This window comes from Gallinula chloropus (assembly GCF_964237585.1).
Source record: "Gallinula chloropus genome assembly, chromosome: 3".
NCBI lineage: Eukaryota > Metazoa > Chordata > Aves > Gruiformes > Rallidae > Gallinula > Gallinula chloropus.
This window is the reverse complement of record NC_140087.1, coordinates 484269-507034: the sequence shown is the minus strand read 5'-3', so window position 1 is coordinate 507034 and position 22766 is coordinate 484269. Positions and strand designations below refer to the sequence as shown.

Here is a 22766-nt window from a genome sequence, read left to right as displayed (position 1 = left end):
TGTGGAAAAAAAATACAGTTTACTGTAACTGCAGTGTGGCTATGTCAAAGGAGGGGACCCTCCCCCTATGCTCTGCCCTGGTCAGGCCCCACCTGGAGTGTTGTGTCCAGTTCTGGGCTCCCTGGGATAAAAAAGACAGGGATCTCCTGGAGAGAGTCCAGAGGGGCTACAGAGATGATGAAGGGCCTGGAGCATCTCCCCTGTGAGGAAAGGCTGAGTGAGCTGGGACTGTCCAGCCTGGAGAAAAGAAGACTAAGGGGGGATCTTATTAATGTTTATAAATATCTTCAGTATGGGATGCAGGGGGAATGGGCAGCCCCTTCTCAGTGTCTGTGGGGGCAGGACGCCTATCTGTGCAATATGAGCTAGGAAGCCTGCTTTGGCAGGGAGGTTGGACCTGATGATCTCTTGAGGTCATCAGGGGGTTGGATGTTCAAAGTCCTTTTCTACTGTGTTGCATAGTTTCATTGGGAAGCAATGCATTATGCATCTTCTGGGAATCTTCCCTGTCCAACAACATCTGTTTCACTGTGAGAGTGATGGAGCACTGGGTAGGAGGTGGCCCAGGTGCCGGAGAGAAAGATGCCCCTGCAGCCCATGGAGAAACCCATGGAAAAGGCTCAGACCCCACCTGCAGCCCGTGGAGGGGCTTCACGCTGGATGGAGCAGGTGGAGACACTGAGGAGATGCTGTGACCCTACGCTGGAACAAGCCCCTGCCAGCACTTGCAGCCATGAGGAGAATCAGAGACACAGAGAGGAGAGAGGGAGATTTGCGTCGGAACAGGTTTGCTGGGGGAGGCTTGGAATCCTGTGAAGGACTGGGACTGAGAGACACTCTGACAAAGAGATAAAGCCCCGGGGAAAGGATTCATGTTGGAGAAGCTTGTGGAGGGCAATGAATGCCCCCTCCTCCTGCCCTGGCTGAGAAGGAAACCAACTTGCAAGGGACTGAGCGAAGCCCCCAGCTCCCAGCCCCTGCCCCCCTGTGCTGTGATCGGGGGGAGGAAGGGAGTGAAATCATGGCTAGAGTGGAGTCTGCTAAGAAGGGAGCAGGGAGGGAGGTTAGAGATGTTTTAAGATCTGGAAAAGGAAACCAGTTCATGAAGAAGTAACTGAGAACCCCATTTTCCCCAGTCCCTCCCCCCTCCCCCACCCCATACTGTGAACAGGGGGAAGAAGGGAGCAAAATCCTGACTAAAGTCTGCTAAGAAGGGAGTGGTGGGGGGAAAGTGTTTTAAGATCTGGTCACACTCCTGACTCCAGTTTCACTGTTCTTTGTAGTGTAGTGTAATAAATCAGGTAGTTTCTCTCTTCTTCACTTTGTGTTGAGTCTGTTTTGCCCATGCCATTGCTGACAGCATGATCTCTCCCTCTCCTTATTTTGTCTCCTGAGCCTCTTAACAGATATTTTCTCCCCTGTCCTACTAAGAAGGGGAGTAGTAGACTGACTTGGGTGGGAGTCTGGCCTCTAGCCAGGGCTAAACCACCACAAAAGGGAAGAGAAATCCCTGCCAAGTTGAGGGACTTGTACAGCAATTGTTATAAGGAGATTTGGGGTTCCTCCTGTTCGCACCCGCAGCACTCACTTGTCTTACGGTGGAGGGACAGTTTGCAAAGTGTTGCTCCCAGGAATGTCCCCTCATGCAGGTGTCAGTCAGAGATGACCAAATACATGTTTGCAAGACCTATCCATACAGAAAAAGTTTCATAACCTGCAGATGTCAAGAACCAAGACAAAACAACACAGCACACACCAGGTTGAATGTGGTTAACTAAGTTGCTTTTAGTTTATTAATTTTACTCATATACATAGTTGGTTTTGAAAACACCACGTGAAAGAGCCAGGACAAAGTGTAACAAAATGGTACAGGAAAAGATTTTAACACACAACGTGCCAGTGCACCTACTGTGTTTTATACATACTTTACATTGAAAACCAAAAAACCCACAGTTTTCAGAGGAAGTACACATTTTATTCTGAACTGGCAAATTTAGTTTATTAATATGTAAAAAAATAAATCTACAATAGCAACAGTGCAAACATCAGAACCTGCATGGCATACAGAACACAAATGAATAAAAATTATTATACAAAGGGCACAATGTTTCCTATGGTACTGGCTGTGACATATACAACGAACAACAGGGTGGGGAATAAACTGCAACGTAAACAGGAAGATGAGCTGCATATTACTGGTTCTGTCTTGTATGGTCTCTCTATTTCAGGAGGTAAAGCTGTCATGCCTTGAATCTGCAATTAAGAGAATAAACATTGATCAGAGCGTCATCACATACGATTTGAGATCCGTATTTTGCTCTTTAACTATCTGGCAGCTTGCATGGGAATCTATTGTCAACCTTGTACTAGGGTTGTGACTCTTGCTGTGGAGACAATAAGCTCAGTAAAAATATTAATATGTTGTACACAAGTGATCAGCCAGTGAGCACATCCATTGTTCTCAGCTCAGGAACAGCTGTTCAGACTGGCATTCTCAACCTTTTTGAGCTTTGCAGGATTGTTCAGTTGGTTTGGGTTTTGTTTTCATCTTTCTGGCAGATAAAAATGGGAGTTACGGTACTATAGGGATAGTGGGTGATGTTTGAGCACGTTACTTTGTACACAGGGGCTTACACTTGCATGTACAAGGCAGTTAATTGCACGCACTTATACAGAGTGGTTGAGGTTGGAAAGGACATCTGGAGGTCTTCTGATCCACCCATCCTGCTCAAGTACAGCCCCTATAGCAGTCTCATATTTCTTGAGCAGTTCTCACTCTTCCCTTAGAAATCAGTGTGATTTTTATGCAGTTAGAATCATAGAATCATAGACTGGGCTGGGTTGGAAGGGAACCAAAGGATGGTACAGTTCCAGCCCCCCTGCCACAGGCAGGGACACCAACCTCCAGCCTGGAGCTACACAAGGTTGCCCAGGGCCCCATCCAACCTGGCCTTGAACACCCCCAGGGATGGGGCACCCACCCCCTCTCTGGGCAGCCTGTTGCAGCCCCTCACCACTCTCTCTGTAAAAAACCTTCCCCCTAATATCTAATCTGAACCTTCCTTCCTTTAGTTTTAATCCATTCCCCCTTGTCCTGCCAATATCTACCCTTTTAAAAAGCTGATTCCCCTCCTGTTCCTCTGCTCCCTTCAGGGACGGGAAGGCTGCAGTGAGGTCCCCCCACAGCCCAGCCCAGCTCCTTTAGCCTCTCCTCATAGGGGAGCTGCTCCAGCCCTCTGAGCATCTCTGTGGCTCCTCTGAACCCTCTCCAACAGTTCTACATCCTTCCTGTATTGCAGGCCCCAGCTCTGGACACAGGACTCCAGCTGGGGAGGTCAGAGCAGAGAGGGACAATCCCCTCCCTGTCCCTGCTGCCACCCCTCTGCTGCTGGAGCCCAGGATCCCATTGCCCTTCCCAGCTGCCAGAGCCACTGCTGGCTCATGTCAAGTTTCTCGTCCACCATGACACCCAGGTCCTTCTCAGCAGGGCTGCTCCCCAGGTGTCCACCTTTCCAGCCTGTCAAGATCCCTCTGGATGGCTCCTTTCCTGCTAGAGTGTCGACCACACCACTCAGCTTGGTGTCATCTGCAAACTTGCTGAGGGTGCACCCAAGTCCATCATTGATAAAGATGTTAGAGAGTAACAGTCCCAACTACCCACCTGTCCTGGCTTTGACACGAGATTGGAGAGATTTGGGTGCACTGCCCTGGCTGTGCTTTCCCTAAATGTACTCCCTACACACGAAGGAAAAGAAGCCATGCAGAGAGCGAGCCCCTGGCCACAGACATTTTTGAACGCCCACCTGCACATCCTCTGCTCGCGTTCGGTTTTTTCCATGGTGCAATTACCCTGCACTGCAGGGAAAAAATAAATCCAAATATTGACTTAAACTTAGCAAACACAACAGAAAGCTAAAACTGATCGAGGGACTGTCCATACAGAAGGATGAAGGTATTTCCAACTCACTTCCTGTGCTTCAAGTTTTTTCCATCGTGTAACAGCTCACTGATTGTTTGGCCACTCAGGTTAAATCTGTTCTTGGTTTTGATGAAGATGGGTAATTTAATGTAATATCACTAATAAAGGAAGGGAAAGCGAAGAGCCCTAATCTTAGCTTTGATGAATATGCCCTAGTCATATGTAATAGGAAACTATGATTAAAAAAACCCGAAGCACTCCCAGTTCCAGTGAGCTCACCCTGACTACATTCTTTAACTCATGAATGTTCCTCCATCCTCTAAGATAAAGGGGAACACCATTTTCCAGAAAGGATATGATTTAAAAAAAAAAAACCAAGCCAAAAAAACCCCCACAACGAAGCCAAACCTATTTCCTCCTGATAAAATTTCTGTGTGCTTTTCATCATCTTAACTTGTCCTCTGACAAGTAATCAGTGAAAGAGTGGCTGTGCAGCTGCTAATGGTCAGCAGTTGCCAGAGTCAGGAAGTTTAGTTTAACCAAAGCTGGTGAATAGCCACATGTACTGTCAATCATTGCTTTTCACAGGAGGCCTGCAGTGGGACAAATAATAGGAAAAAAAACCAGAACCTCTTCGATTACTTACAGCACACAGTATTTCATTGACTTTCCATGGGCAGAGCAGTCTGACCAACATTGGAAAGACCCAGGAACCCCACTGCAGGAAAGGTGATTTCTCCACCACCTGAGAGCACTGCACGACCTGCTGCGAGGCAGCGGGGGCTGTTTTGCAGGGTGAAAAGAATGAGGCGAGGGCCTCCTCCGAGTAAGTATTTCATCAGTAGTATCTGCTATCAGCTCTGTTAGACTGCTCTAAAATCATGGTAGGAAAGAAACCAGTACAATGAGATAAAGCTCAGAAAAGTAAAATGGAGTCTTGAATTTGGACGTTGTAGAAGAATTCAAGGAGATATATATATATTTCAACATCTTCAGGGATGATACTCCATGCACTAGTAATTCTTTATAAACACACATAAATACTCAAGATGACAACTTTTCTCAGCAGTCCTGTAACATACCAGTTGACATTTAATAAAAAAATACATAATAATTTCCTGGGGAATTATTTTTTCTCTTAAATTTTTTTTATCAAGAAAATCAAGAAAGGAAAACTATAGAAGATAAAAACTTCCAAAGGTGCACAAAGGAAACAGAAAATCCCAATGTACTTTTTTAGCCCAGCTCTATAGGTGTCTCTAAGACACCAGACCAACAAAAAAGCAAGAGTCCTCATAGAACTTCGGGTAGTCAGATGCCTGAGTTAAGAATTCAGATTCTTGAGGCTTCCTATTGCAATCAGTAAGCTTCCCCGTACAGACTTTATCAGGGTAAAAGCCTTCTTTAGGGACTTTGAGTCATCCACCACAAGTCTCTATTATTAAAGTCTCCAACAATGGAGGCAGCCAAGAGAAGACAGCTTTCTAACTTGGTCACCCAACCTGGACACAGAGGGTTATTCTCTGATCAGTCCCAGACAGACTCCATACTCCTGTTACTGGTCCCAAGTTCTGATCAAAGCTCCAACTTTTCTATTTTTTTTTAAATACTCCCAGAACTCAGGTGAAATCAAAGCACCTACCAAACATACTCATCATTTGTTATTGGATATAAATGTAATATAGCTGTGTAAACAGTCTGAAGACATATCAGCAGGTACTGAGTCCTATCGATGAAGCACAGTAGATCACGTTGCTTTCATGGCATTGTTGCCTCCTTTCCAACACTTTGACTTACCGACCATTCTGCATTATCTGTTTTTGAACATCTCACGTTCACTGGTAGTTTAAGCACAAGTTCATTATAGGAGACACCCTCTGATCGGGACCATTTGAATTTGTTCATCGCATCCATGAAAGACAGGTTTTTGTATTGCTTAGGACTCTTGATAATGAAGGGCCAAGTCCTAAAGAAAAATAAAGAAATCGATTTTTTAAAGTAGATAAAAAACACCAAGTTGGAACTGATGAGGAAAAGCTTTTGGAGAATCTACTCAGAAAAACAAATTTACTACTGACATGCATATTATGCTTTTCTCACACTCTCAGCTAAGTTCTCTGCTACTGAAAACTGATGCAGTTTCATTCATTTTAACAGACCTACAAACGTTTGTCAGCAGTTTAGGACTTTCTGTCATGCTTTTAGAAAGGAAGGAGTTTAAGTTAAGAAAAAGAATTACAGTTCTTTTCTCTGATCTACAAACTGAATACAATATTATAGTATATACAACAGGCAATGCAAAACAGATCTTCTGTTGTAACTTCTCAAAGAAAAAACCCACAAAATCCAACCAAAAAAGCACCACACCCTCTACTAGGCTTAACAAACAGTGTTGTAAAGAAATGTTTGCCATTAGAAAGCTACTTACAGATGGGTCTGACAAGGTCTGGTCATAATTTAGATAATAGGTCAAAACTCAGCCTAGGACAGGAGTTGCTCTAACGTGTCAGTCTGCAGAAGTGCCAAAAGATCAAATGAGAATAACTGGTGTTGTGGACATTGCTTTTTGGCATGTCCCTACATGCTGGTTGAAAGGGGTCTTTTGGCCATGATTGGGATAGAGACCTGCTGTGCTGCTGGGAAAGATCTGTTTGGCCACATGTGGGAATCCTCCCCATGAACAAGCAGAGCCATTCCCATTCCTCATGAACCAAAGATGGGGAAAGGGAAGGAATGAGATGTCTTTCACTTAGGACATAAAAATAATAACAAAGGAAAATAAATTAAAAAAAAAAAAACAAAAACAAGTGAAGAAAACTCCTTCCATTGTTCTTGCTTTCTCCTTGTTTGACTCTACAGGGATGAATGGAAACAAATGGAGGACAATTTAAGTTTTTGAAAACACAGTGTCCAATGCAGATAGTGGAAGAATAAAAGTAGCTCAAACTTTATCTAAGTAACCTAAATAATACTTTGGTTGAAGCATGAGTTATGCTTTTCAAAGCACTTCTGGCAGATCTATGTTACCTTGCAGTAGCCGATCTCCCACTTGCTTTAGGTAAAGTGCTGCCTGTGCCAAAGTTCTGCTCTACTCAACACCTAGGCACAGAGGACATAATTTTAACCAAGCGCCTATTTTACACTACTGTGGCCCTGTCCCTTTCATCTCAGCTCCTCATGATTTATACCACTGACAGTGCCCCTAGACTGAGGGCGGAAAGTTTTGAAGTGAGCCACAGTGCCGTGATCCTGCTTCCAGTTTGCCTTCATGTGTAAGTCAAGAAGAGACTTTAAAGGAGTCAGTGAAGCAATTCCAGTGTAAGACTGACACAAGAGAGATGAGTATCAGGTCATATCCTTAGGCTGACAGAGCTTAATGAAACAAGAATTGCGGATTAGGTCATAAATACTAGAGGCATTAATAATCTCTTCTTCTAATTACTATTCCATTTGCAGCAGACAGTCTGCATACTTACTCTATTCAAAACATCTTCGTGTCCCCAGGCCAAATGTGCATTTTTTTCCTTAAGTACAGTTATCATGAATGAACACTCAAGAGAGCATACATTTGTCAGAATATTTTGTTTCCAAGCTCAGAAAGACTCTTTTAGATAGGACTAATTTAGAAACTGTGTTCTCCCTGTATTAAAAGAGATTTTAAATAGAATTGGTGTGGAAAATGAAGCAGACATTGTATTGTGACTTTCTTCAAACTCTTCTGTCTTGGATACAGATTTCAGAACTAAGACCAGTAAGCCTGTACATCAAATTACTTTGCAGTAATAGTTTTATATGGTTTTGTTAAGATAAACTGTATACGGAAAGACTTTTAAAATATAAATGTGATGACACATTATTAGTCTATCCATTTTATTTTAAAATCTTACCATTACCTTATTTTAGTGCAACTAATGATACAAATGTAATTCACTTTTCACCACTAATAGAGCATTTTACTTTCTATTGCTTGATTATTTTTCTGTATTTCATTAATTTGGGAAATTTCCCTTTTAGATTACTCCTATTCTGCTTTCAATCATTTCCTATGTCCATCTGCTATTGAGATGCTTTAAGCACCCTAAGGATGACTTAAAACCTGAAATACTCTATTTATTGATTTTTATGTATTCACACAAATTTATTCTATCTACTGTTGGCTTCCTCCCATCTCCTCCCAAACTTTAAATTTTATGTTGGAGTCTGGAAATAAGTCTTGCTCTTAGTGAACAATATCTTTGTGCAGGTCATCCCAGTGACTTTAAAAGGGCAGAATACTCAGATCCAGCAACTTACCAGGGAGCAATTTGTTCTTGCTAAGGACTTTTATGATGAAGGACAGCAAGACTTCTGCTGACTTACCGGAGAAACTGTGACACCTTGTTTAAAATTCACTAGCCTGTGGTTTACCCCATCAGTCAGGAGCCAGCTGAATTGCACCTTCATGGTGGTTGTTATAGATCCTGAGTTGCCTAAATGGTAACAGCACCCACTCCTCACCTTTCACAGAAGGGATATTTAATATTTGTAGAGCACTGAAGCAGATGGATCTTGCAACAATATACTGCCCTTTTGAGCTGAGCAGAGAGCCAATATTCAGATTCTTGTGCGTTGTTTTTATTTGGAAGAAAAATAGATGAACGAACTTTGTGTTTTCCTTTATGACACAGATTTGCATCTCAAAAATGTTGTGTCCTGCTTCCCTGAACAGCTGGAGTCCAAGACTCGTGAGACTGACTGTGCACAGGTTTGCAGACCCCTGCAGCCCACATTCCAGCTAAAAAGCACTTTTCTTTCTCTTGGCTAGATTTCTAACACTAGTTCCATGGGTTTCTCTATTTACCTTGCATATCATCCTCTGCCTTTTCATTCTTCGAAAGCCTCGAGTTCTCTCATTTTTATTTATCATGGTGTTTATCTACCATTTATCTTGTATTATGAAAAAGTTAAAGGTCTATCAATACCTCCAAATCCTTTCTAACTTACAACTTCTTGCTCTTTTGTGCGTTTTTGTCAGTGTCACTGCGACAGCTCTGTATGTGAGCAACAGTTCTAGGATCTGGTCGCAGCCATTGACATAAGCAGGATTTCTGACAGCATTCCACCCAGGATAATTTGATAGCCATCCTCCCAAACTCTTTTTCAAAATTATCTTGATATGTGTGAAACACTTAACTGTTTTGATAAAACAATAGATTTTAAACACTGATATGACATTGATATATAGTCCTTTTAAAGATGGTTGTGGTGGGGAAAAAAAAACCTGCTGTGAGAAATATTATTTCTTTAACATAAGAAACTGCTTTTTTATTAAAGAAAAAAAATAAAATCATTTGGCAGTAGAAATAAGAAATAGCACAACATATTGACCAAAAAGAAGTGGCATGAGCAACCCCACAACATGTTGCCCTACCAGAATGAAATAAAGGCCATTTAAAAATGACCCTGTAATCCCACAGACAGAAATAGAGGTGCTTCACATGTGCATGAATATTTTACTTGCCTGACTGGTCTATAGATTTCCTTAACACCAATGAACTGGAGTTGTTCCATTATGTCTGGAATACTTGCACATCGGGTGAGGTTGATTCTTGGGTAGTAGAGCAGATACGACAGGCACATCTCATTCCTGGTACTCAGACCACCCTGAAAATGGGATTTTTCTTTTAATCAAGATAGCATTGGAATCCCACAGAGAAAAACACCAATTACTATTTATATGCTACTGAAATGTGGATCAAGAGGCCCAATTCAATAGTTTTACTTTGCACATTAGGTTATCAAGTAGCAAGAAGTTATATAACTAATTACAAGCAATTGCTCAAGCAATAGCTCCTGAGCTTAAAAAATGTCAGAAAGGGCAACTACCAATATAATAAGACGCCTATTATGTTGCAGAGCACTAGAATTCAGGTTTATTTTCAGCCGTCTCCAAGGTACTCATAACTACCATGTTTCAGAAAGAGAGTTTCAAACTAGAACAGATATAGAAAAAGTCAGGTAGGATAGTTAGTCTGTTTAATAAGAAATTAAATGAGCTTTGCATAGGAAAACAGGGGCTGGGATGGAATAGATATCTATATGGACTCCTCTTGTAAGTACATATCCACATAAAGAGTAAGAAAGAAAAGAACACATCCCGGCAGGTTTTGAATGTCTGCAGAAAAGGAGACTTCACAGCCTCTCTGGGCAGTCTGTTCCAGTGCTCCATCACTCACAGTGAAACAGTTTCTCCTTATGTTCACATGGAACTTCCTAAGCTCCATCTTGCTCTCACTGCCCCTTGTCCTATCGCTGGCCATCACTGAGAAGAGCCTGGTTCCATTCTCCTGACTCTCGCCCTTTACATATTAAATTCCTAAATTCCATGTTTCAACAGTTCCACAAAACTCACCGAGCCACAAGGAATGGAGAAGACAACACAAGAACCAAGTGTCAAACGCTAGTGTGGTCACCACACAGGAAAACAAGACTAAAACTCAAAAGCTTTCATTCTCACTCTTTTGCTTTTCTTTATATGCCTACTGCATGTGCCTGCGTGCAAGCCATGGTTCAGGGGAGGCACCAGTGTGCTCTCTGGGTTCTAGGACCAGGTATTTTTTATGCAGCAGAAACCTCTCAGGTCTCAGCTTCCCGAGGTCTGGATTCAGCCCCTCCTGAGGAAGCCCCATCACTCCCTGGTGAAGGCTGGGTGCCGACAGCTATTGTCCTTCCCATAAAGATAGTGGGTCTGGCATCACTCCTCGGTTTTGCAGCCCCTGGTTCAGCCCAGCTCATGAGCCAACAACCACATTTGTTTCACCTCCAAGTGACCACACCGCAATGGCCGGTGCCTGGCCTCTGTTTCCCTGCCTTGCCCACTGCCATGGACATGCACTCAGGGTTGCAGGACAGCCACCCCTCCTCCTGCCTCAGCTGCAAGGGCACGAGGGTACAGCACGGGCTCCTCTTGAGCCTCCACGGATGCAGTTGCTGCCTGGGATGGTCCCTGCCACTGGAAAACCCACTACATGAGAAAGGTAACACACAGGGGCTCACAACACCCAGTCTCCTCCTCTCCGCCCAAAAGACCTGCATTCTGCCTGACTTCGACATTAGGCACAAAAGCAAGTGGTCACCTCATGGTCACAGCACAGGGTAAAATCAATAGGTAAGAGCTGGCAATTACAACTTTGGGGGAAAATGCATAACAAGTTAATAAAAATAATTCGCTGGAGTATGCAGAATTTGCATGTTAAGACATGTTATGAAGAAAGCACTCCTTATGCAAGCAGGGTTGGATTTTTAAAGCTCTTTTATGAGCTGGCTTGCTTATTTTTATAAACTAGTCATATGAATGCCTTATGCAACAGATCAGAGTGTGATCATAATAGTCCTGACAACTTTAAAACCTAAGAATCTATGAAAGGAAAGACAATACATTATTACATGCACACAGGCATTAGCAAGTAAGTTCATGCTTTTTATTTACATTCTGTGAGAAAGCTTTTAATGCTCAGTATTATCTACATACTTATTTTGGTCCATTAGAACTTTTCTTACCCATGTCATGCGAATTCGGTCCACGGTACTGTAGTGACATTCTGTGATTAAATTATCCCCCTGAAACACAAGGAAATTCACTGTTCTGAAGTATATCAACATCACCTTCAGGTAACCACAGATGACAGCAACAAATAAAGAAAGATTAGAGCAGTGGATATGACTTTTTGGAAGAGGAAAGGATTAGGGAATTGGTGTATGCTAAGACCTCGACACTTAACGTTCATATTATGCCAGGTCCTCAGGGAACCCTCATAAATTTAGAGTCTTATTAAGATTCTGATTTATTTTGTTTTAAATGGTGACAGAAGTGCCCAGTTATAATCCCACTTTCACGAAATTTATTTATGTATACAATATATACACACGATTTTTGCTCCAAAACTTACCCAATGCTACTTTGGATATCTTTCCCCAGGCTAATTTATCCAGCCAACTTCAATAGAAACACTTGCCAAATGAGGAAAAGAAGATTTTCCACATCACAATAACAACTATTTACCTGCCAAGCCTGGGAGTAGAGGAGTGTCAGGCAAAGACTTAACTATATTGATAGATGTGTATGGGAAAGGATGAATACTTACCTTCTCAAGTACATACAATTAACTTTTTGCTGTTTTGAAAAACTGATCTATGGGTAGGTAGTACCTTTATTGCCTGTACTAATAAACACAAAGCTCAAAAACACCATGATAATAAAGTGGAAAGAACATAGCCAGACATCAGAAATCTGGTATTTTCAGGCAACTTCATATCATAAGAACCTTAGTTGTTTTTTGGGGGTCTTGGGTTGTTGGTTTGTTTTGGGGTTTTTTTCATCAGCATCTACCCTTATCACCCACTGCATTCCCTGAAAAAATCAGATCACCCTTCAAAGGTTGAGAGTTTCTCCCTTCCCACAGGCTGTCTCGTTGCCAGATCAATGTTACCACCAACTCTACTCTGGGCTACTGGAAGAAGGTGTGTCAGCCTCATGTTGGCCAAATGGAGACAGAGATCTCTGAAGCTGCATGAACTGGCACTGGTCCCCAGTGGGAGCTAACATGTTCCCACTGGGAGCCTGTTCCCACTGGCTCTGGTGGCTTACGACCTGGGTAACAAGTACTAAAAGTGTTCCTTTTGTGAGATTACACCTTTTGCTTCCAAATTCAGAAGAGTGCTGGTTCGCGAAGAAAACCTATAACCTGGGCTCCAGGAGCTGAAAGGCAGATACACCTTTGGAAGAAATGGCAGAAAGAGAAAATAACAAGAATTTCTATGAAAAAAAAATAATATTAATAATTCATTGATTAGACTGTGGTCTGAATTACACCAGAGTGATGTATGTAAAGCTGTACTGGTATTTTTGCATGAGATGAAAAAAGTAACAGGCATGACAAAGGCTCACTTCAGAGAAAGAATTGCTGCTTCTGTTCAAGCTGTCTTTTTTAAAGTTGCTGTTACCATCAAATACCTCTCTCAGTCTTTCTGCTGTCTACTCCTTTTTGTTCTTGAATTTTAAGAGGCCTTTATAATCTGCATGGATTTTCCTAAAAATATTACAGGCTTTCTCTGTAAACCTGTCATCTTCTGCCAGCCCTCTTCCTAAACCCTTCAACATTTCTTTCCTGTCTTTGAAGTCCTCGTGGAGTACAAGCAGTTGGACTTCAAAGGGTAAATGCTGCACCTGAACATCCACGGTTTGCTGTAGAAATTAAATTAGAAAGCACTGTAGCTTCTTGCCTTGAGAGGACAAGTATCAAAGTATCCTGTTGTGGGAGAAGAAACATAAGAGACGAAGGGACTTGAAGAGAAGCCTGGAAGTTTTAACCACGGTGCTCCTAACCATAGTTGAAGTTCAGTCATTCCAACCCTACCGACTTCAATCATAAAAATAAATCCTTTTCTTTTTTATATTTTGCACCTGCCCAGTTCTATCAGGCAACAGGTTTGTTCACATGCACCCAGAAAGGCACATCTCTAGCCGCTCTGCTGGTCAGATATAGAGCACCCAACCTCAGCAATGACAAATTTTCCGTCCTCAGGCCAAAGCTTCAGAAATAGATGCCAGCTGAGACCAACAAAGGTTGAGTGAGTACTTTTTAAAGGAGTGACCCAACCAAAAGAATATGGACTCTTCATGTAATAACTACGGATAACCATATATATAATCATATATAGCTGTGAAGTTCAAATGAAGTACTTGTAGGCATCAAAAGAGCAGCTTGAACTGGTGTGCCAAGTGCTGTGTTGTCTCCTGAGACACTGCAACTTGACTGTGTCAGCCACTCTGCAGTGACTGGAAAAATGAACAAAGCATCTGGGAATTCTGCAGCAAAATGAATCCTAAAGGAAAGGCTTAAGAGTGTCGTACTGGCAAGATGGTTCTTTCTTCTTGCAGATACTGAAACTCCTGGAAGTTGAAGTCAAACTCATCATCATAAGCCAGCAGCTTCTGCTCCTCGCCGTTGTGGAAGTGCCGCATCCGGATAGCTCTGCCAGCAAGATGAGCATGAAGAAGTACTGCAAACACATGAATCCCAGAAGGCCTCTCAGCACCTAGAGCCTGGCCAGGGGAAACAAACATCATCAGGGTGCCCAGATGAAATGTAACGTGGTGCAATGTACAAATGCAGTGAAAATATAGTAGTAAATGCATTTTAACATTCCCTCAGTTTACAGAAAAATGCAGTCTGGAGCAAAATCAAATCTGTATGTGAAATTAATGTGAAAAAGGTCTTGGGTTTTGTTTTGGGGTTTTTTTAATAAAAAACGTGTTTTGACTCCTTATGCATACAGTTTTTTATGAAACTGGACTGCCAGTAATTCTCAACAGATCAAGCTTTACAAGAGTATTATACTAAAACCTGCATATTATTTTACTGCCATTGGCTGATACTGCTGAATATTGATGTTTACTGTTGAAAAGAATTTTCATGCAGCTACGAATGATGTTGTTACCAATATTGTGCCATATTGAGGTCATAACTATAACATGGTCTACTTCCCATCTTCAAGTCAACTGGTAATGAAATACTGTAAGTTTACATCCAAAACTTTTTTCCAGGTTAAAAACATTTTAAAATTCACTTTTCTGAATTGACACAAATCTGACATCACTCCCATTCTAGCTGTGACCTAGAGATCTGATTTTTTTACTATGCTAAACTTTGATTTTTATTCAGAGTGCAAACTAGAAATAGTTATCACAATACCTTTCATATACAGCCTCAAGATCAGAAACCTCACAATAATAGATTACGCAAGTGGGTTTAGGTTGAAAAATGGTCAGACAATATGCTACACTTAATGCCATCAGGATTAGACCTGAATTTCATATTTTATTTGCCCTTCAAACCACATCATAACAAGCATTGATTCAAACTTTTTAAATAGCAAAGTATATGAGAATTTCCCATGATACATTTGTCACAGTTTTTAAGCAAAACTTCTATTATCTGTAGAGATATTTGGATTATCCTAATGATGCCAAGTTTTTAATGAATGCATAATGTTGTACTTTGGGACACATAACAGAAACATTGCAGGTGTTTAGTTTCTGTGGTTGGTCTAAGGATACCTTTCAGGCTTTTACTGCACTATTAGGAGTCTTTTGCACATGCACACATGTCAATTACTCTCCTTCAACATTTTTTGCTGGGATAGCTTTACCATGGAAAGCAATGTATGCTTATATACTGAACACACAATTAAATCATCACTAGCTCTGTGCTATCCAGTATTGCTCATATCAGTAAAGCTGCCTGAATATGGAACATCCCAATACCCAGAAGAAAAAGACTCAACATTCTGGAGGCAGCATACAGCAGAGGCCTTTGCTCACAGGTCTTAAACTGATAAGTATCCATCTTCCCAAGACATTAAAGAGGCTGTCCAGTACAGTGGATTCAAGCACAGACATACCTCTTCCAGACATTCCAGCGTGCAATGACCCTCTGACACAAATTCAGGCATGCCTGGTGGGATATTGTGGAAGAGGCTGACCCAGAGACCAGCTTCAATAACCCCAGCATCATATTTCCTTATAACTGGAGTATAAATTAGCCTCAGACCAGAGTTATCTATCAAGCCTAAAACAAAAGAACACAGTCATCCATGGCTGTAAATCAGTATTAACAAACCAAAGTCTTCAGGTGTCACAGTTTTCAAGGCATGTCCTAAGTTTTTTACATGAAAAATCAAGGAATCAACCTCAATAACCTGGAAATGAGTCAAGCCATATGCAGGAAGCAATAAATAGGGGCAGCTCACAGGAGGGTTGTTAAACATGGTATGTTGATATCTGTGTGCTTAGATGTGAATGAAAAATCTGTGCTGTCTGTAGCCTCTATGTCCCTTCCCCTAAGGTATCGAACATGGACACCAGAGAAAACAAGGTAGATCACAGGCAGAGCAAACAACACAAGGGAATAATAAGACCTCAAAATGCACCATTTAAGACTTTCAAATTAAAATACTTAAGCACAGGTGAAAGTTTTTGTGTTTTTTTTTTCTTTAGAATAGTCAAGCTCTGTGTTCATGGGAATTTATCTATACTTTCACCATGAACTCTAGCATTAATTATAATTTTTCTTTGGTTTGGGTTGCTTGTCAAGTTACAGCATACCTCAGATGACCAAATACATCCCTTTTGCAATGCCCCCATTTAAAAGAGTATCAACTAAACATGAAATCAGCTTCCTAAACCCCCAAATCAAAGATAACACCAACACCTGGAGGTAAATACACAAAAGAAGTATATAGGATTTTAATGCTGCACTCACTCAATGACTTCTTTTGATTTCAAAAAGTAGTTTAAGGAGCTGAAGCCCAATGCAAAGACATTGTGGGTTTTAAGAATCAAAATTATATTGACCTATTTCATTTCTAAAGATGTTTAGCCATAGTCATTTGCTTGTGTATCTACTCAGAATTTATGTTGCCTTTATCATCTAACTGCTTATCATTATTTTCCTTGTATTAGCCATTTTTACTAGGAAAGACACAAGCTAAAAACAAAGATTATGTTTTCTTGCACAAGCCCTACATTCTGCTAATTCATCACTTACTTTATTCTTTATTATCCCTTTTCAAATTTTGGTTTTGAAAATTAAAAGCACAAAAAACCCTACCAAGTATCTCAGAGAAGGTAAGAGACTAATGACCTACATTAATCTTCTAGAAAACATACCGACATAGCAGTGCCTGAAACCAAATTTTACATCAACATTAAATTAGTAGGCTATTTTAAGATAGGCAAATGGCAGAGGGACAGAGCAGAGAGTAAGTTATCCAATCACTAAAATACCCGAGAGAGAACAGTGTATCATTATTAAGGAACAAAGGATATGAACTGCATACAGTTAATTAATGGTGGTAATCAACTGTAGGACTTTCTGCAATATACAAATCATGATATTTCAGGTGATATATACCACCCCACAACATCCCAAATTTAATCTGTGTGGAAATCCATATTTTCATAATCTGAAAATATTTGTACAATTTCATCAACTTCAATTTTTCATTTGTGGTATTTCCAGTTCAAGCTCCTACTAACATCTAGATACCAGAATATTGCACAATACGTAAGACTTTTTGATACACAACCTCACAAGAGGCCAGGAGTGTTAAGGATTTCATAAACAGAAACATTTAAAAGCAGCCAGGTTAGGAGCAGTTCAAACATTTTTGAGTCTAACTGGGAGCCGGTGCTGACACCAGTCTGAGTCGCCTCGGGAAATACCAGCCCAAATCGCAACCTGACACTAAGAATGTAACCTTGAGCTGTCAGACACAAGCTGGGAATATGAGATCCCGAAACGGGAAAACAAAGGTGCCACAGTGACAGGTTGAGTGCTGTACCAGGACTCGTGTGCCCTCACCCACAGGAGTGGGAGCACCCAAGTCTACTCCCTCCAACTCCTGGCATGATTTTGTACTACGTATTTTGTCAGGGAGGAGAGACCTGGAGTACAGACACCCCGCTCTGCCTACGCTGTCTGAATTTTCCCAGGCCTTTCATGAGACCCTCTGTTATTAATGAGTTTTAAAAAGAAGATTAAAAACACCATTATAAATGAAAACCTTATGTTTTAAGATAAACTGCTTTTACCCAGTGAATGGTCCAGCAATCTGAGTCTATACTTCACGTTCAAAAGCTGCCAAAATTTCAGATAAATGTCTTAAAAATGTCTCAATTAATGAATTAATTAATTAAGGGCTCATTCCCTGTGCTGCTGTCTCACAGTATGGGTGTTGTGCTGCTCTCAGTCTGATCGGATTTTCCAGCAAAAGGAAAGGACAGGGAGATACCATGAAAAACGTAGTGATAAAAGGAGATATATTCGCCTCCCCCCCACAATTCTTTGTGTGTCTGAATCACCCACTGACTTCAGGTTAAATTTCTGAGGGCAGTGAGAAAAACACTGGGAACCAAGAACTAATCATAGAATCACAGACTGGTTTGGGTTGGAAGGGACCTCAAAGCCCATCTAGCTCCAACCCCCTGCCATGGACAGGGACATCCTCCACTAGACCAGGTTGCCAAAAGCCCCATCCAACCTGAGCAGGGAAAAGTAAACCTCAGCATTGTATTTGCTCTGCTTGCCATGCAGTGTAGTAAGAAAGAAGTACTACTGTCTAGTACATTTTCCAGTCTAGCATGCTGTAAGGAGTGTGAGGATACAAACCTTCTGTGTATGATGGGTTGTCATAATGGACCTCCATAAGAACGAACTGAGGGTCAGCTGCTGTGCCAATGGATAAACCAACATGAGGAGGGTAGGTGAAGCCCTGGAAATCAACACATGTACACACAGCTATGCTTTTTTTTTTTTTTTGCAAGGATACCATCATATTAATGATAAAGTTTACAGAAGTAACTTTTTTTAAAGCTTCCTGAACATGGCATTGTTACATAATATACTTATTATATGCTAATTACACTAAATAGTTATGTGAATATAAAGTAGTAGATCCTGGGCTTGCTAGAGGATAGAGCCCTGAGCAAACTGGTCTGACCTCACCTCTGGCCCTGCTTTGAGTAGGAGACTGAACTAGACACTTCCTGAGATCCCTTCCAACCTGCATTATCCTGGAATCATATAATTATTTATCTTGTGTTTATTGTTTGAGCAGAAAAGGGAAATTCCATTTTAAATGTATATATATTGCATCATCAAGCAGATAGTCTGTCAATAAAACCCTCATGAAAAAGTGAATCTACATTTTAAATGTTGCCTCTTTCTAAAAGCAGTAATTTCCAGGGAATACTGAGGGGGTTTGTATGTAATGAGATTATTTTTCCTACAGAAACCAATGCACTCAAAGTAAAATTATTTGAACAATAAAGATTATCTTCATGGCTCTATCTTCCTTAGCAAGCCATGTAGTGCAAAAGAGAAAGGTCGGCACAGTGTATAAACCCACTGACCCCAAATGATGCTCCTTTGGACAAGTTCTGCTCAGACCCCATGCACTGAACTCCATTTATTGCTGGGAGGTGCTGGGTTCATGCTTGCACATTCAGTTTAGCTTCACCCCAAAGAGGACTGTGCAAGTTCTAGAAACACTTGGGATGATAAACAGAGCTTGGTCAGTGCAGATAGCCCAGAGATTTACTCCAAAATCTCACTCCTGATTCAAACTGAAATACCAGCATCTTCTAAGTGGACTCATTTACCCAACTCCCTTTTATAAGAATTGATCTGCAGCATTTTATAGTGTATAACTGATATTTCCACATGTAGTTTGAGATTCTAGGTTTCCAAAATGTGTGGTTTGAGATCCCAACTTTCTTATGCTTCATGGACATTAATGAATTAATCCCAGTATATAATAATAAATACCATCACCTGCATTCTACATAAGGGTAAACCGAAGTAAGTGACGTGAGTACTCCAGTAAGCCTGAACATCACCCAGATCTGCCAGATTCCTTTCTACAGATCTTTAACAACAGGATCAACCTTGCCAAAGCCTCCATAGTGCTTGTCAAATGATTATTTATTTATATGAGGGTTTTATTCCACTTAGATTAAGACAGTTGAAAGTACAAATACTAGGTCAGAGCATAGCTGATGGCGAAAATGCACAAAGCAGACATCAAGCATAATGCTCATAGTGGATTAAACTTTTTTTGATGTGTCCACGTGGCACCTCTGGCTTCCTCACACTGCAGCACTCAAAGATGGTTTTGGAATGCAGGCTGGCAAACAAAGGCTCCAGACACTATCAAGACCTCAGTTCCTCTCTGTGCCCACACCACCGTTCGTGTAGGCACACCATAAATCAAGGGCATAAAGAAAGGGTGGATTCTTTTGGCAGTGATGCTGCCTTGTATCAGCTGAAAGCATTAATTGAAGCCTAAATTAACATATGAAATAAGCTAAAAACACAGCCTGGGGTCAGCATGGCATCAGACACTGTATTTTCTGTTGATAGGTCCCATTGCCACGAGCAAAGTGGTCCTTGAGCCATCTCTACACTGACAAGCATCTCAGAGCTGGGTAGGAAACTTCAGAATTATATGGCTGAATGGAGCAACAATGTAACCAGGTCCTGGTGAAGCAAAACATGAATATTTTTTTTAAAAATTAAATAATGAAAAAACCCTTAAATTGGAAAATCTTGCCATCTTGCCTCCATTTTTTTATCCCAGTCACCTACAAAGACTTGCTTTTCTTCCTGGAATTCTCCACAGGTAGCAGGCACTGGTCACTGCTGGAAGCAGTGTATTTCCATATCAAATGGGACAAGCTGATACAGCTACAGATTTCCATGCTTCCAGGTCATCTTTCTTTCCCTAAGGTGTCAAATCTCTCTATACTATTTCCATTACTTCCAGCTTGTCACTCAGGATATTAATTTCATTTCATCTCATCTCATACTTCAGAGGCCAAGAAGAAGCTGAGGAATTGCTGATGAGGCATTTCGGGATTGTGATGGTGTACCCTTAAAAATAGGCAATTAAGTAATCACTAATATATTAGGAAGAACCTTCATTTTGATAAACAGCCCCCTGAAGTCCCATTGATGAACCATGTAAGGCAGACATTCATCCTACCTCTCCTCCAATGGCCCAGGCAAAAATAACGGTCTCACACGTAAGAAAAGAGTCTGGCATATTGGGGTGGTAGCACTCATGCCCGTAGTCCAGCACACTGTCATTCAAATTGCTGCTGCACTGGTAGAGCAGGATATGGTGCACCAAATTCTCATGGCCTTTCTGGATCAGTGGCTCAACCTGTCAATGTTAAAATGAAAAAGGCAAAGAAAGAAAACACATCCAGATGTGACTATTTCAATCCAGGTATGTGAAACAAACTAAAAAATTATATAGTGCATTTATTTTGAAAGAAGAGACTTGACGTTAGATTGTATTAGGCTGAGAAGTTAATTCAGCACTCTGAACCCCCCAGCATTAAAAACATCATAGCCCGAGTGTGCCAACGGGGGACAGGAAGAAAATTCCACACCTTGATGAAACCTCTGTCCCCATCTGTCTTGTTCTCCCTTCTCCCGCTCCAGTTTTGCACTGTGGCTTGTCTTTCTCTTTGTCCAAGCTTGTCAAGCCACAGCCCAGCACGAAGGGGACATAAACCAGCTAAAACCAGCTTGGTATCTGAACTGCTCAGAAGTTTTCAGCCCTGTTTCTGCCTCTTTCGTGCCATTTCAAAGCAGAGCTGCCCATAGATTCTGTACATCTAGGGTGAGCCTGGAGGTATACTGCACAATCCTCAGCAGCTCAAGATGGGCTTTCAAATTATTTTGACATCTACAAGAAATTAGAATTATTTTACAATCTGCTCAGTTATTTTACTTTATTAACATGAAGTTATTCCTGAGAGGTTGGGTGCTCCAGCCTGTTTATGGCAGCGATGAGCTGGAGGGCTCTCAGTGGTGTCCGGGTGCCCCCAGTATAATTTGACCACCGAACTTCAGGGTAGGATGAAATTACTTCATTCCCACAGAACAGTGTTCATTCTCTATTTGGATGGATGATGTTAAATCATCTCTGTCAGAGATGACATCCTTGGGGCAAACACAAATACTGAATAAAATTATTTTGCTTTTCAGAAAGATCATACCCCATGAAATATCAGCATATAGAAAGCAATATTAAAATGAAAGGAGTTTTTCCCTTGTTTTTGCCTTCACAGATTGCATCCCACTCTAACATACCTACCTTCAAGTTGAATAAGATAAACATTAATGCTTTCATTAGAAAAGTGAAGCGTTGCCAATGCAACTCTTAAGATGTAGGGTGCCATACAGTATTGCCTATTTAATGTTGGGAAAGAAAAGGTATTTTAAATAGGACAAGAATGTACAGAAATCCTAATTTTACATCCATATGTATTACAAATACATGAACCCCAGCTACCAGAGGAGCAGAACAGGGTGAGCAGGAACAGTTTATTACATTATTTAAGCATTGTCTTCACAATTTCATTACCAGAAAGGTATCTCTCTGCACTTTCTTCAATCCACTAAACCAATTACAGCAGGGAGTCCAGCTGCTGCTGAGTACCTGCATGTCTGTCCAAGAATTGTGAAATGCAAAACTACCCACTTCACTGCACGGAGAAGTCAATGGAAGGATGCCAATTTACAGGGATGCACCAAAGTTCTGTTCTGATGACAAGACTGAAATACTTCATGAGATCTTCTGTACTGTTGTCAGTAATCCCTATTTCAGGTAGCATTACTATCAGCACACAATACTGCCCTAGAGAAGTAAAAAGGTATTTTTGAAGGAGATCAGAGTCAATTTACCCCTAAGAATTTATTCACAAATTTGAGACTTTGGGAATTTCTGATCAGAACTTATTTCCAAATATATCTGACTGACAAAGAATCAGAAATCCATTTCAACTTGATGTGGCTTGTTCCCTCTGCTCTGTCATATACCTGCATATTTGTACATATACTACAGAACTAAACCACATTCATATCTTGGCAGCTTATACATTAAATAGCAGTATATATCTCAAGAATTCAAAAGCTCCACGTAACATACAGGCTAGTCGGGGAAATGGTTGTGGGAATATTATCACTGTATCTACCAAGAAAAAAGAGTATTTTTGTCCCAACGTGTGATAGTTCTGCCTGCTGCTACAAGATCCCAGCACCTGCTGTGCTTACAATCACTACTTCAAAACCAACTTCCCCTCAAAACCATGGGGCATCACCAAATTTAGAAACTCACATCCTGTCATCGCTTACTTAGTGTCGGTTACCTAAACAATAACAGCACTTCAGAAAGTAGGTTTGTTCAGCTTGCTTCACTGAAGAAAAGAAAAAAATACTCAAACAAATCCCTATGC

At 41.1% G+C, this 22766-nt stretch overlaps 1 protein-coding gene across 1 annotated transcript in view; it reads right to left on the bottom strand.

Annotated features, from left to right (window-relative positions):
- Window positions 1-1774: 1774 nt before the first annotated feature.
- The window catches only part of MOXD1 (monooxygenase DBH like 1), a gene marked incomplete at its 5' end in the record, with an annotated part of 49921 nt that continues 28929 nt past the window's right edge, over window positions 1775-22766 (bottom strand). The window contains 8 exons of the mRNA XM_084262023.1: window positions 1775-2253; window positions 5717-5885; window positions 9420-9562; window positions 11459-11518; window positions 13812-14003; window positions 15362-15528; window positions 18130-18232; window positions 20504-20683. Coding sequence (XP_084118149.1) covers window positions 2089-2253; window positions 5717-5885; window positions 9420-9562; window positions 11459-11518; window positions 13812-14003; window positions 15362-15528; window positions 18130-18232; window positions 20504-20683 — 1179 coding nt within the window. The 3' untranslated portion in view covers window positions 1775-2088. The remainder of the gene's footprint in view (window positions 2254-5716; window positions 5886-9419; window positions 9563-11458; window positions 11519-13811; window positions 14004-15361; window positions 15529-18129; window positions 18233-20503; window positions 20684-22766) is intronic.